Source organism: Notothenia rossii, assembly GCF_949606895.1.
Source record: "Notothenia rossii genome assembly, chromosome: 5".
Lineage (NCBI taxonomy): Eukaryota > Metazoa > Chordata > Actinopteri > Perciformes > Nototheniidae > Notothenia > Notothenia rossii.
Genome location: NC_136903.1, coordinates 66227160 through 66239102, shown reverse-complemented (window position 1 = coordinate 66239102; position 11943 = coordinate 66227160). Strand labels below are relative to the sequence as shown.

Here is an 11943-nt window from a genome sequence, read left to right as displayed (position 1 = left end):
TTTAATTATTGATATATTTATGATCCTCGTCACGTATTCAGTTTTTGCGTCAGTTCTTCCTGTTTGTCCAGAAGCCTTCTCATCAGGGCTCTATAAATAAAGAACTACGGCAGATGTGTAATATTTTATGCAGCTGAACCGAACCGAACCAATGCCGTTATGTGATGACTTCCAAAGAGAAAAGCAAGCACACTCCGAATAAAGTATTATTTTATTTTGTTTAAATGTTTTGGATTTCACATCGCATAAACACCATATCCCAACGTGCATTGCGGCTAAAACAGCCAATCACCGAGCTGAGGATCTTTCCTACGTCTGTTTTCAGGTATTGACTACATATCTTCAGAAACATAAGTTGATTCAGATATAACTCATAGCAATATTGTAACCATTAAGAAAAGCCAACTGCATTAAAAACCCAGTTAATAAACACTAGGTAAAGTATTTTCCTTCAGTAATGAAGATGTAATTCCAATGTAGACACACCTGGGGTCGCTATTCTCTCTGTTACGCTGAGCCATGCATTGTCTGGAACGTAAAAGGGACGAAGAAGACGAAGTGACGTACTTCCGGTTCAACATGAAAACATTCCCAGTTAAACATGCAAAAACAAATCGCTAAATAAAAAGATAAAACACTGGCATGTAATTTACTATAGAATAAATAGAATGGTTTTGAATAATAGATGAGAGTAAAATTTACGTCACTTTACAGCCCCGCCCACTTTTGGGGAAACCAACGCTGTCATTTGAACGTCGATCAAGCCTGAAGCCACAGAGCTCTTCTTATAGGCCCATTCCCAAACCGCTCCCTACACTCTACCCCTACACACTACAGGCATCAAAAAATGCTTTCAACGCTTCGCCCATTCACTTGAATGGGGTGACGTAGAAGATTTTGAATCTTCGCCGAACTGCATTGTGGGGAGCATGGCATGGCTTTGCAAGCATCACGAGCATCTATCGGCATCAAAAGTTGAACAATGTTCAACTTTTGAGGCTCGATGCTTGGCATCAGCCAATCAAATTCCGTTTATGCAAATCCCGCCAGTGCAAGCTCAGCCAATCCAACCGCGTGCAAGCTGGGAGAGCCAGACCGCAGTTCATTTCCTCATATTCCAAACGAGATATTACGGTAGCAAATCACCCGGTTCTTTACGACCGGAACTATTTACCGGGATACAAACCGGAGGAACCAGGCATGGAGGGAGGTGGCAGAGACAGTGGGTGAAACTGATAGTTTTTTCGCCTGTTTGGAGAGTTTATATCCAGTTTACTTCGTTTTAACATTGCTATTGCTCTGTATGTCGGGGGCGGGAGATTCATGTGATTGGTTGCTCGCAAAAAATCGCCAAGCTTCAGACACGCCCAGCTTCAAGATTTTTTCATGCCTGTAGTGTAGATGGGCCGTTACCCGTTTGCGCGTTCATTCCTATGAGAGTTGCTCATTGGCGCATGATGATAAAATGGCCCAACTTTTGAGAGAGCGAAACGTCACAGATTACCCAGCATGCCTGAGAAGTACCCGTATGTGCGCTCATAGCGCATGCGCAACTTTAACCAAAATGCTCGTTCACATCAAGCACGTCAATTTAAGTACACATAACATGACCGCGCGTTCATGACAGCATGGTAATGATTTGTTATTATGATGGATTTGATATTAACGAGGCGGCAGTAAGCAGCTAGCGGCTAGCTAGTAATTATGCTAATTTACACATCAATCGTTATGTACTTATATTACGCTGGATCTAGTGATATCCAAGCAACAGAGCTTCATTTAGCATGAAAGAATGATTGCTCTGTATATATATATATATTGTAGTGCCGAGAGACGGGAGTCGGAGGCGGGGTATCGAAGGTACAAGCTAGACTTTTATTTAACATCAGAACAACATGTAAACAGCTTTCAGCCCAGGAAGATAAGACCGGGGGAAACAGGAAGTCCGGTCCACTCACTAATGTCCGTGCGGAACAATACCCCAACCCATAGTTCCGTGGGTGAATAATGTCAATCACCACAATATATACATATATATAGTGCAATACGCTTCTTAGTGCAATAAGAAGCTACAGGGACGTTAATCTAACGTCGGTAATATTAACTTTATTTAATAAAACATTTACGGTACAAGATTTAATCATACAGCCCATGTAGTATGATAATGAATTACAGCAAACATGTGCAATATATCCATTATTACAGCTCCGTGGGATGGCAGTAAGACGATATGGGTCCGTTCTTATTGTGCATCCATGGGTAAAGATAAACGTAACTAACATTGGTTTCTCAAACAGCATCTCTGTAAACTACGTGTATTCACTGAATTTCACTCTCTGCCTTTAACGGCTCGTTGTAGCTCCAATAACTCCAGCCCCCACCCTCCCTGTGAGCACGGTGTGCTCTGATTGGTCGAGTATACAGTCTATGGTCGAGACACGTAACATGAACCAGCGCGCCATATAGATAGAAGTCTATAGTCAGTCTATATATATATATATATATATATATATATATATATATATCAGTCTATATGGCGCTGCTTTGTGGTATCTGTGGCAAGTACTTCCGGTATATGCCACATCTGCCACAACTTGCCGAGGCATCTGCCGCGGCTCAACGGGAGTTGCCACAAGATGCCAGAGTAAGAGAAGGTTTACGGTAGCTGCCACTCGCCTTCCGTGGCAAATGCTGCTATTTAAACCCGTATTTATCGTGTAAAATGTCGATGTTTTGGCATGACTTTATCGAACTGATCTGTATACAGGAGTTGCCACAAGATGCCAGAGTAAGAGAAGGTTTGCGGTAGCTGCCACTCGCCTTCCGTGGCAAATGCTGCTATTTAAAACCGTATTTATAGTGTAAAATGTCGATGTTTTGGCATGACTTTATCGAACTGATCTGCACACAGGACTGATGGTCCGATCTCTATTTTTTTAAACGTTATCATTTCTATTCGATTTTACTTGGAGAACGTGGTTTGTTAAAAATAAATAAACGTGCTATTTTTATGATAATACTCAAGATATATTATAAGTAAATAAAGACAATGTATTGACATTAAAATCTATCATTGTTGACCAGAGGTGGGAAATAGGCTAACTACTCAAGTACTGTAGGACTTGTGATTTAGAAAAAGCCTCCTTGTGCTTTTGTTGAGTATGTAAATGGTATGTAACTTAGTGCTTCTACCCCACTACAATTCAGAGGTAAATTGTGTACTTTTACTCCCCTACATTTATTATAAGCTACCTTTAGTTACTTACTACAGATTCTGATTAATGATTACAAATATAATCAAGTCTTAAATCAGACTTTAGTTATTCCTGGAGTGAATTCACAAGCTACAATCATGACAGTATAGTAAAAAAGCAAGACACAATTCATGTTTTTTTATCCAACCCTTTTATTGGGTTTTGAAACTGGCAAATACTTTGTACTGCTCGAGTTCTTGACAGAAGGTTTCGTAGTCGTTTCTTTTGTCAAATTCAAAGGTGAAGAGCTTGTGTGGTGAGTCATCCTCATCCGTCTCCCCTTGCCAGCGTTGCAGTGCTTGTAGGGTTTCAGCTTGGTTGTCCTTATCCATCGACAGGAAAGCGGGCAACTTTAGTCCCTTCTCGAAAACTGTGTTTGGCACCAAACAGCAGCAGAATTCATGTGGGTAATCAAGATGTTTTCCTGCAAGAATAAAATACGTTTTTACTTTAACTAATGCTTAAAAATGTAAAACGTAAATCTAGTAAATAACCAGATTTACCTCAACTTCTAATTTCATTGAATAATTAAAACAAACCTTTGCATCAAACATAACCAGAGATTGATAATCGAGATTGAGATTGACGTATAATTGAAAAGGCTTGCTTTACATTCAATAACATTATAACCTAAGAAATGTTGTTGTTGTTGTTGTTGTTGTTGTTGTTGTTGTTGTGTGTTGCATTTGAATTTAAATGAATTCTAGTTCACTACCATTTTTATTGTGAATACCAGCAAATATACCATGATGTATTAGTGAATTTAAGAAATAAAATCACTGCAAATCTAACTAAAACATCTTCCTGTATCTTTGCCTACAAAGCACACACACTGCTTTTATATATATAAAGGTTGCCAAAATTCATATAATAGATTTGTTGAGTTAATCTTTTGTGGGTGTTTGTAAATTCCCTACCTCTTCTGGTATGTGAGCCTCATCTACTGTCATGTCAGCTCTGGAAAAAGGACAATTATTTGTTAAGAAACTGGTGCCATTCCTTCATTACATTAATGTAATCTTGATATGCATAACCACTACATGTCCCTGGCAGAATGGATTTATTGATGTCCACATAGTTTGCCTACAATGCAAGTGGGCTATACCTGGTCCTTCTCATGGATGTGCACTCCAGAAGCACACTTTCTGCTTGGTATCGGCAGATTTTATTTTCCTGTGACATCCACTGAATAAAAACCTTTAAATAGAATATATTTGTAATTAAAAGCATGTTCAAATCTGACATTGAAATTAGGCTTATGCTGTGTTTTATGTTATGTAACTATAGTTATTTTACCAAAACGTATCATCTCACCTCTGGCAAAAGTACCCCTGATATATAAGGCTGCTTCTCAGCTACAGTTACAGGCAGTGAGAGTATGTTTTGAATTCGCTGGATGATCTCTTCTGTCTGAAGTAACAAGTAATTTAAAAACATAGAGGAAATTAACAATATGAGACCTAACAATGTGTGAAACTACCTAATTGTAAACTGGAAAATAATAATGTTCCTTAATATGAATACAGATTTGCATGTCTGACCGATTTGCACTGCGCAAGTGCGAGTTGGTCTCCCATATTATTGGACAGCTACGTACGGCAATCCAAACAGGACATATGACAAAGCGGCATTTGGCAAAGAAGCAAAAAAAACGACCACATTAATCTGCACGAGAGATGAGTTATTGAAATTACATCATCTTCTTAAGGCACTTAAAGACCTGCTTAAACTAAATATCCAAATGTATTTATATTAAGGACCAAAGTGCCTGTTTATATGTAGCTGGCAATTGTGTTTGTTAACTATATTACATAACTCAGCTTCATCTGTCTGAGGTCATCATCATACATTACACTGTGAAAAACCAGCGCTGAATGAATGTTACATTTGAGGCTTTGCAGACATACAATACGTTGCCAAACATACTGTGTGTATTTTTAAATGGTATATCAAATGTAAAACAAGATTTAAAGATACATTTTAAATGAATCAAAGGCTATTGTTTGCCTGCTTGAAATATCAGGAATGATATGCTAATGACATTAAAAAAAAGAACTCTACATACCTTCATGTCATTGAACAAAGTAAAATGTTCACCGTAATGTTGACGTAGGGCTGGATCTAATCCTGTATGGTCCCACAGATACATTCTGTTGGAGAGAACAGTCCCACTCTGCAGGTTTCTCTCCAAGTCCTGTAAAAAATATATGTTTATTTAGATGTAGATAAAGTTGTAAGCAGCCCAGACTACACGCATATTGAGTGTCATTTAGGTGACTCTTTGTAAAGTCCACTATAGAAATTGCATAATATATGTTATCACCTGTATCTCTTCATCTGTCATAATATCTCCTGACATGTCTTCCAGTGCCTCCAAGATGCCACTTCTGTTCAAGACAAAATTATGTTTCCAATAGCGCAGACATTTTAATATATTTCACTTTAAAATTTTAAAAAGCAAATGTCTAAGGCCTTCAATTTTTAGACAATTTTTTAGTATTTATATTGTTTATTCATTTAAACGTAAATGGAGTAAAACATATTATTGTTTAACCGTTAATCTGAACAAACTGAAAATGATTGACACTGACATGTGGACATGTAAGAAGATGTACTTACACATCACGTGTGTCGCATCCACAAAAGAAACTCTTCAAAGTCAATTTTCCCTTCAAAGAAGCACATTGAAAATGCAGCCATTTCTTACACATTGCGCACTGGACCCATTTGTACTGTTTGATGTGTTCATGGAAAAACCTGTGAAAATGCAGAAGTGGGACAACTTTATTAATATTACACAATACATTAGAAGTGCTTTCAAGTAGTCTAGTAGTAACTATAGATAACTGACATTGTCAAGTATGTTGTGTGTAAAGTGCTATATAAAAAAGTACTTAGTTGTCCCGGTTTCTCTCTGGAATAAACATGACTTGATTTTCCAAGCCGGGCAATGGATACTGGAGTCTGGTTGTTTGGCTTCAGCTTCCAGTAGTTCAATTTCCTTTTGTTTCACCGTTGCCAATTCTTCCATGGTAGGTGGGAAGTTCTTTGTAAAAAAGAAGAACTTGAGTTTTGCACAACACTTCTCTTATTGCCAGTATTGAGTGATCAGAATGAATTAGTCTTACCTCAACATTCACAGTTTTAAGCATCTGCGAAGCATGGTGCAGACGAAGAGTCCTGCACTGATTCAGTGTCAGAGTCTCTGCAGTAACGTCCAGATTTCTGACTTCATTTTCAGCTGCCTGGTTGGGAACAAAGAAAGAAACAATTGACTAATTGACTTTAAGTATTCAGCAGATTGCACATGAATTTAAAAGGAAGACAAGCTAACTCACAGCACACACAAAAACTCCACAATTAACGGAGTACTGCTGCTTCCACTGGGGAGGACACGTGACAGTCCATCCTTGAAGGCCACCAGACAATGTGAAGACATTTCTAAAAAAGAAAGTCAATACCTTATTAATAATATGTTATCAAATAACCTGACCTGGCGAATTACTGTTGTATGTCAGGCTTTGACTCTCCCTTTACCTGAGTATGTCCATGTCTCTGTCACTGATTTTTGGGAAAAGCATCAGCGAATCATATATCTTAATCTGTTTAGCTTTGAAGTCCAGCACCTGTGAAGAAAGATAACTGTCACCACTTAATTCAGAATTCTAAGAAAAAGGTTAAAGTGACATGTAAGTTTTAAAGAATGTCATGGTCTGGGTTATGGCATTTGCATTATATGCAACATTTAATCTGGCCCTCTGAACATGAACTTGCCTGCCAAAAATGTAAATCCGCTATCTTTAACTATCCAGTTCCATAAACATTTCATTTTTGAAAAATAATAATAAAATATTACTGATGGCTCAACCAAAGAATGAAGTGGTTCCCCCTCTCTGGAGAATAATCACCTACAAGTCTTGGCAGGAAGATCTTGTCTGACACCTAAGGCACAACAATAAATGATAATATAATACATGTTAAAAGCACATGTGTATTGTTGTTCTTTTGTAGTATGCATTAAAAATAGTAAAATGACCTACAGGGATGGACTTCACAACCCTATCACTGACTGCTCCACTTGTAGTCCATTCACGATGCCACAAAATGAAGTCGAAAGTGCCCAAAGAACTACACTATAACAGAAAATGTAGCATTGATATTATAATAATCCTTAATAATGGTTTTATAACATTATATTTAATGGGGAAAAGTTCAATCTATTACCTTGTTCTCTTGAGCCAGTTGTGCCAGACGATAGCCTGTCTGTCGTTGAAAATACATGTTATAATAAAAAAATATTTTTCATTGTTTAGTTTTTCACACTTTTTTTATCAGTATTAGGTAAACATTTCTGGAGCTTCCAAACCAATATTATTTATCTGCACTTACATCATCAGTCAGCCATGGCATGTTTACTGAGGACTGTCCCAACAACTCTGGAGGGCAAACACTATGAATGTCCAGTGTTTCCCCTAGGATGGAGTCATAGCAGCTGTGCTAACGCACGTGGGCTCAGCATAATGTGAGAGCGGAGCGCGTGGAATCTTTTAGTGCGTGCGAAGTGCGCCCCGCCAATTTGTTTCTCCAGTATATGTCAGCACAAGAAAGGCTCTTGAGGCCTAGTACCAGGGCCGGTTCTAGACAATTTGCTGCCCTAGGTGAGATTTTAGGTCACATTTTATATGTAAAGAATAAATGAAAAATCTCTACAAAGACAAATACACAGCAAAAACAGAAACTTATTGACATTTTTTTTTGAACATTTTACAGTAAAATGCTTCGATCTGGTGCACTTTGAGCACACAATTACTAGAGACTAGATCTAGGGGGCACAACTCTAAAACGCCATATGAAAAAGATCGGTTTACATTTTAATAATCAAATAAGTATGTGAACATAACCAATAACCTACCATAGCCAATAGGGGTGTTGAAAATAATCGTTTCTACGATGCATTGCGATGCGGACGTGGACGATTCGGTATCGATGCAGTGACGGAAGATAATCGATTAGTAGTAACGTTGCTTCCTGATTTTCCGGCTGCGGCTTAACTATAACGTTTTTTTTTCTGTCACTTTAATATCAAATCGGTCGGTACCTCAGAGATCAGGGAACAGACGTGACAGCGGCACAGCAACACCAAACACGGAGCAGTCTGCTTTATCCACCAACACAAGAACACCATTCCAGAACCAACAGCAGAAGGACCCGCTCTGAATCACTCCGTGTCGCTGCGGCTCAGAGACACAGGGATTTATGTTTTTCAAAAATAATCGCGTTACAATCATGTCAGGTTTTTGGTGGATTTAATTAAGTCTTGGATTGCAGAGTTTGAATGTCCTCTAGTAATTTTCAGACGATATATACGTGTATAAAGTTTGTGAAGGCAGGAGGAAAAAAGCTTCCGCGATCACCGTCTCCAAACCCCGCCCCCTCCCTGAAAATAACGAGTGACAGGCTGATAGCGACCCGATCGAAACTTTATTATTCACTTACTCACTGAGATATAATGAAGCTAACTTAATCTCATACATTCATGGGATTTATGTAACAGTAAGACAGAGAATGTAAGTGTGAACCCACATGCAGTATTTTTGTTTGTATATGCTATTGTAAATACTCCTGTTGTCTGCTGTGTTCAGACTTAAGTTCGTGTGTGATGCCACATTCAGGACATTCAGTGTCCTTTTTTAACAGAAGACCGTTGCTAGAAGCTGCAGTTAGACTGCAGAAGCATTATTTTTTTGTTTTTGAGGATGGAACTACTTCACACACAGATATGGGAGGCTAGACCTATACAATTCCTTTATTTTGGTTTATAAATTAATGTCAAGACATTTATGTTATTGATTTCTGAAGCACTTTTTAAATAATAAAAAGAGAGTTCATATGTATGTACTGCATGTATGCATTGATGAAAAAATAAGCCATGTGCAGTAATATAGAAAATTGAGGATGCAACGCATTGGTATGAATCGTGATGCATCGTGATGCATCTTGATGCATCGGGATATCGAAATTGAATCGAATCGTTGACAGGATAATCGTAATCGAATCGAATCGTGAGACCAGTGAAGATGCACAGCCCTAATAGCCAATAACAAATACATGTAAGTTATTTTATTTTTGTTGTTCATTCATATCTTATTTTACCTAGTAAACATTTATTTATGCATATTTTTGTATCTCTCCAACTTTAAACAATATTTTTGGATTACTGACATTGGAATGATTTCAAACCTGTTTTTATTTATCCTAATAATTATAAAGGAGTGCCTTGGAAATATGTGTTTACATAATTTGTGGTCAAAACGTTTGAGACCCACTGAGATAACTTAGACTAAAATTAACTATCTAAACACTCAGAGAGTCCTTTACCTCACTGAGCCTCTCAGTCTGACAGGAGAGCTCTCCTCCACCCTGGTTGTAGAAACATCTACTTCTTATATCCGCTAGCGCTGCTAGCACCAGATTCTAATAACAACAGCGCCGGTACCGGTGCGCCCTCTCTCTCTCTCTCCCTTGCTCGCTCTCTACCACGCTCGCACTTTGGCTGTGAGCTGCGGGCGCCTGATAAGCCAACATCCCCCACTTTCATCACTTACAGCGCCCACCGTACAGGGCAAATTAAACGTGTAACCGGGGTGAAAAGGGTGTTACATTTACTTAATTATGAATGTTGTTACATCAAGGCCGAACATTTGGATGAGCGCCAACGGTCAAAAATGTTTTTTCCCTCCCAGAGCTACCAGCGCAGCGCCCCCCAGATCTGGCGCCCTATGCGACTGCCTGTGTCGCCTATGCCAGAAATTGGCCCTGCCAGTACATACAGTGGCAATGTCTCAAGATTTAGCAAAAATACACCTTTATTGAACATACAGTAACACAAATACTGCAAATCAATATAACAAACAATCAAAAATGAAAAATGGTCGCCACTTATTATTATTTTAAGAAAAAAGATATATATATATATTTTTTTTTTGGTACCTGGCTGGCGCCCCTAGCAGCGGCGCTCATATTTCAGGAGCGGCGCTGCGCCGCCACTATTTGTATATAGGGGAAACACTGATGTCCTTTCTGGATACTGGGAAACGCCTTGAGATTTCTGCCAGGGGTTGTTGTTCATTCCGACATCCAGATAACAATTCCATGAGTTTTTCCTTAAATATAAACATTATTACAAAATAAGGAGTGTTAACTGCTTAATTACAGTTATTTAAAGAAACAAAAATGGTAGAGATGTGTGTTTATTCACCTTGTCCTTTAAATATGTTGCATATGACTGTGCCAGAAATGAAGATGTAACAGTATTTTCAAGCTGGATTTTAGGATTGCTGGCTGGATTAGCATGAACATTATCCTTCCCCTCTGTAAAAATAGCACAAAAAATATATATTATTAATTGTCATAAAATAATAACAAAATAATATGATGAACATTACTACGATGCAAGGATTATGCTTTTACACAATTAGATCCAGTTCAAGGTTATGGCAGTTGTTTTAGCACTTTCACAACTCAGAAATTATTATCATTAATTATATTATATCATGATTTTACTAAAGCAGTGCTTGAATTGGGCCGGTACTCACCGGTACGCAGTACCGGCACTTCTGATTTTTACCCATGTGGTACCGGTGTTACAGTATAAGTTGAGTCATGACAACTGGCGACATTCTATTATTTTCGTCATCGGAATCCGGGGCGTGTACATTGAGGACCCATTGTTGACTTACCAGGAAAGAAACATCGTTTGTCGTTTACGTTCATCTTTTGCTATATCTGCCTTCCTAAGATCCACTCGTATGTGAGGTTGTGGGGCAGAGGCCGATATCGTGACGCTTACAGGGAGGTATCGAACATTTCAAAGTAGGTGACTGTGTGGATGCCTGTTCAAAACATTGCAAACTTCAATAAATCATTTAAATTATATATTTGTGTCCGACTTTCATTTGTTCATCGTTTTAATGTGATGTATAGTAGCTTTGATAGCTGTCCATACCTTCAGACAGCCTAAAAGTAAAACACAAGTTGTTTATTCACAGCCTGAACGCTCATCGAGATGACTGGATCAGTCATGACAACTTGTGATCAGCTCCGATTAAATTGTGATATCAATTCTGTAGCTAACCTCCAGGGATCACGTTTATTTTATGAAATACCTGTATCCCTCTCATCACAACAAGACTCTACACTGTGCAGGAAAAACAATTACATACATGAAAATAACCTTGATGCATGGGAATTAAACACACAAACTATCTTCCGTGGCTATATTGATATGTCACAGTAACGGTAAACCACAGAAAAATAAGTCCAGCGGGGCACAAGTTGAATACATATAATACGGTAGTTCTATTATGCCTTTAAGCCTATAAGTTTAACCCATAAGAACCCGGACCCATTTCTACTTTTGGGGAAATTAAGGGGAACGTCATTTAGACTAAATAGACACATTTCTGACAAGTAACCCCCCCTAGTGTTAAATATCTGGGCTTTAATGGTAAAGTAACTCTTATTTATAACTTAATTAACAAGGATGATGTTTTGGTTTGCATTTGTTTGAACATACTATGAATTGAAGAATAAAGCATATGTTAACTAAATATAATTGAATCAGCTAAATTAACTGACCAGACCATACTCATATTTCTAATTGTGCATATATGTCACTCCGGGTTTACTG

General features: G+C 38.2%; 1 protein-coding gene across 1 annotated transcript; it reads right to left on the bottom strand.

Annotated features, from left to right (window-relative positions):
• Positions 1-3393: 3393 nt before the first annotated feature.
• LOC307041104 (uncharacterized protein) lies at positions 3394-7369 on the bottom strand. The gene is made up of 12 exons (XM_079684437.1): positions 7295-7369; positions 7111-7196; positions 6792-6880; positions 6593-6695; positions 6383-6499; positions 6149-6300; positions 5874-6011; positions 5578-5641; positions 5320-5448; positions 4360-4451; positions 4172-4211; positions 3394-3678 (listed from the first exon to the last, which is right to left on the bottom strand). The coding sequence occupies exons 3-12, from the start codon at positions 6833-6835 to the stop codon at positions 3607-3609; spliced, it is 951 nt and encodes a 316-aa protein (XP_079540563.1). The 5' UTR covers positions 6836-6880; positions 7111-7196; positions 7295-7369; the 3' UTR covers positions 3394-3606.
• Positions 7370-11943: the final 4574 nt, after the last annotated feature.

Excerpts from the sequence above, each read along its gene's own strand:
- LOC307041104 (XM_079684437.1), bottom strand. The coding sequence starts at position 6,835 with ATGCTTTTCCCAAAAATCAGTGACAGAGACATGGACATACTCAG. Across the intron at positions 6,500-6,592 it reads GTGGAGTTTTTGTGTGTGCT|GCAGCTGAAAATGAAGTCAG; the intron begins GTGAGTTAGCTT and ends GTTCCCAACCAG. Across the intron at positions 5,642-5,873 it reads GGATGCGACACACGTGATGT|AAGTGGCATCTTGGAGGCAC; the intron begins GTAAGTACATCT and ends TGTCTTGAACAG.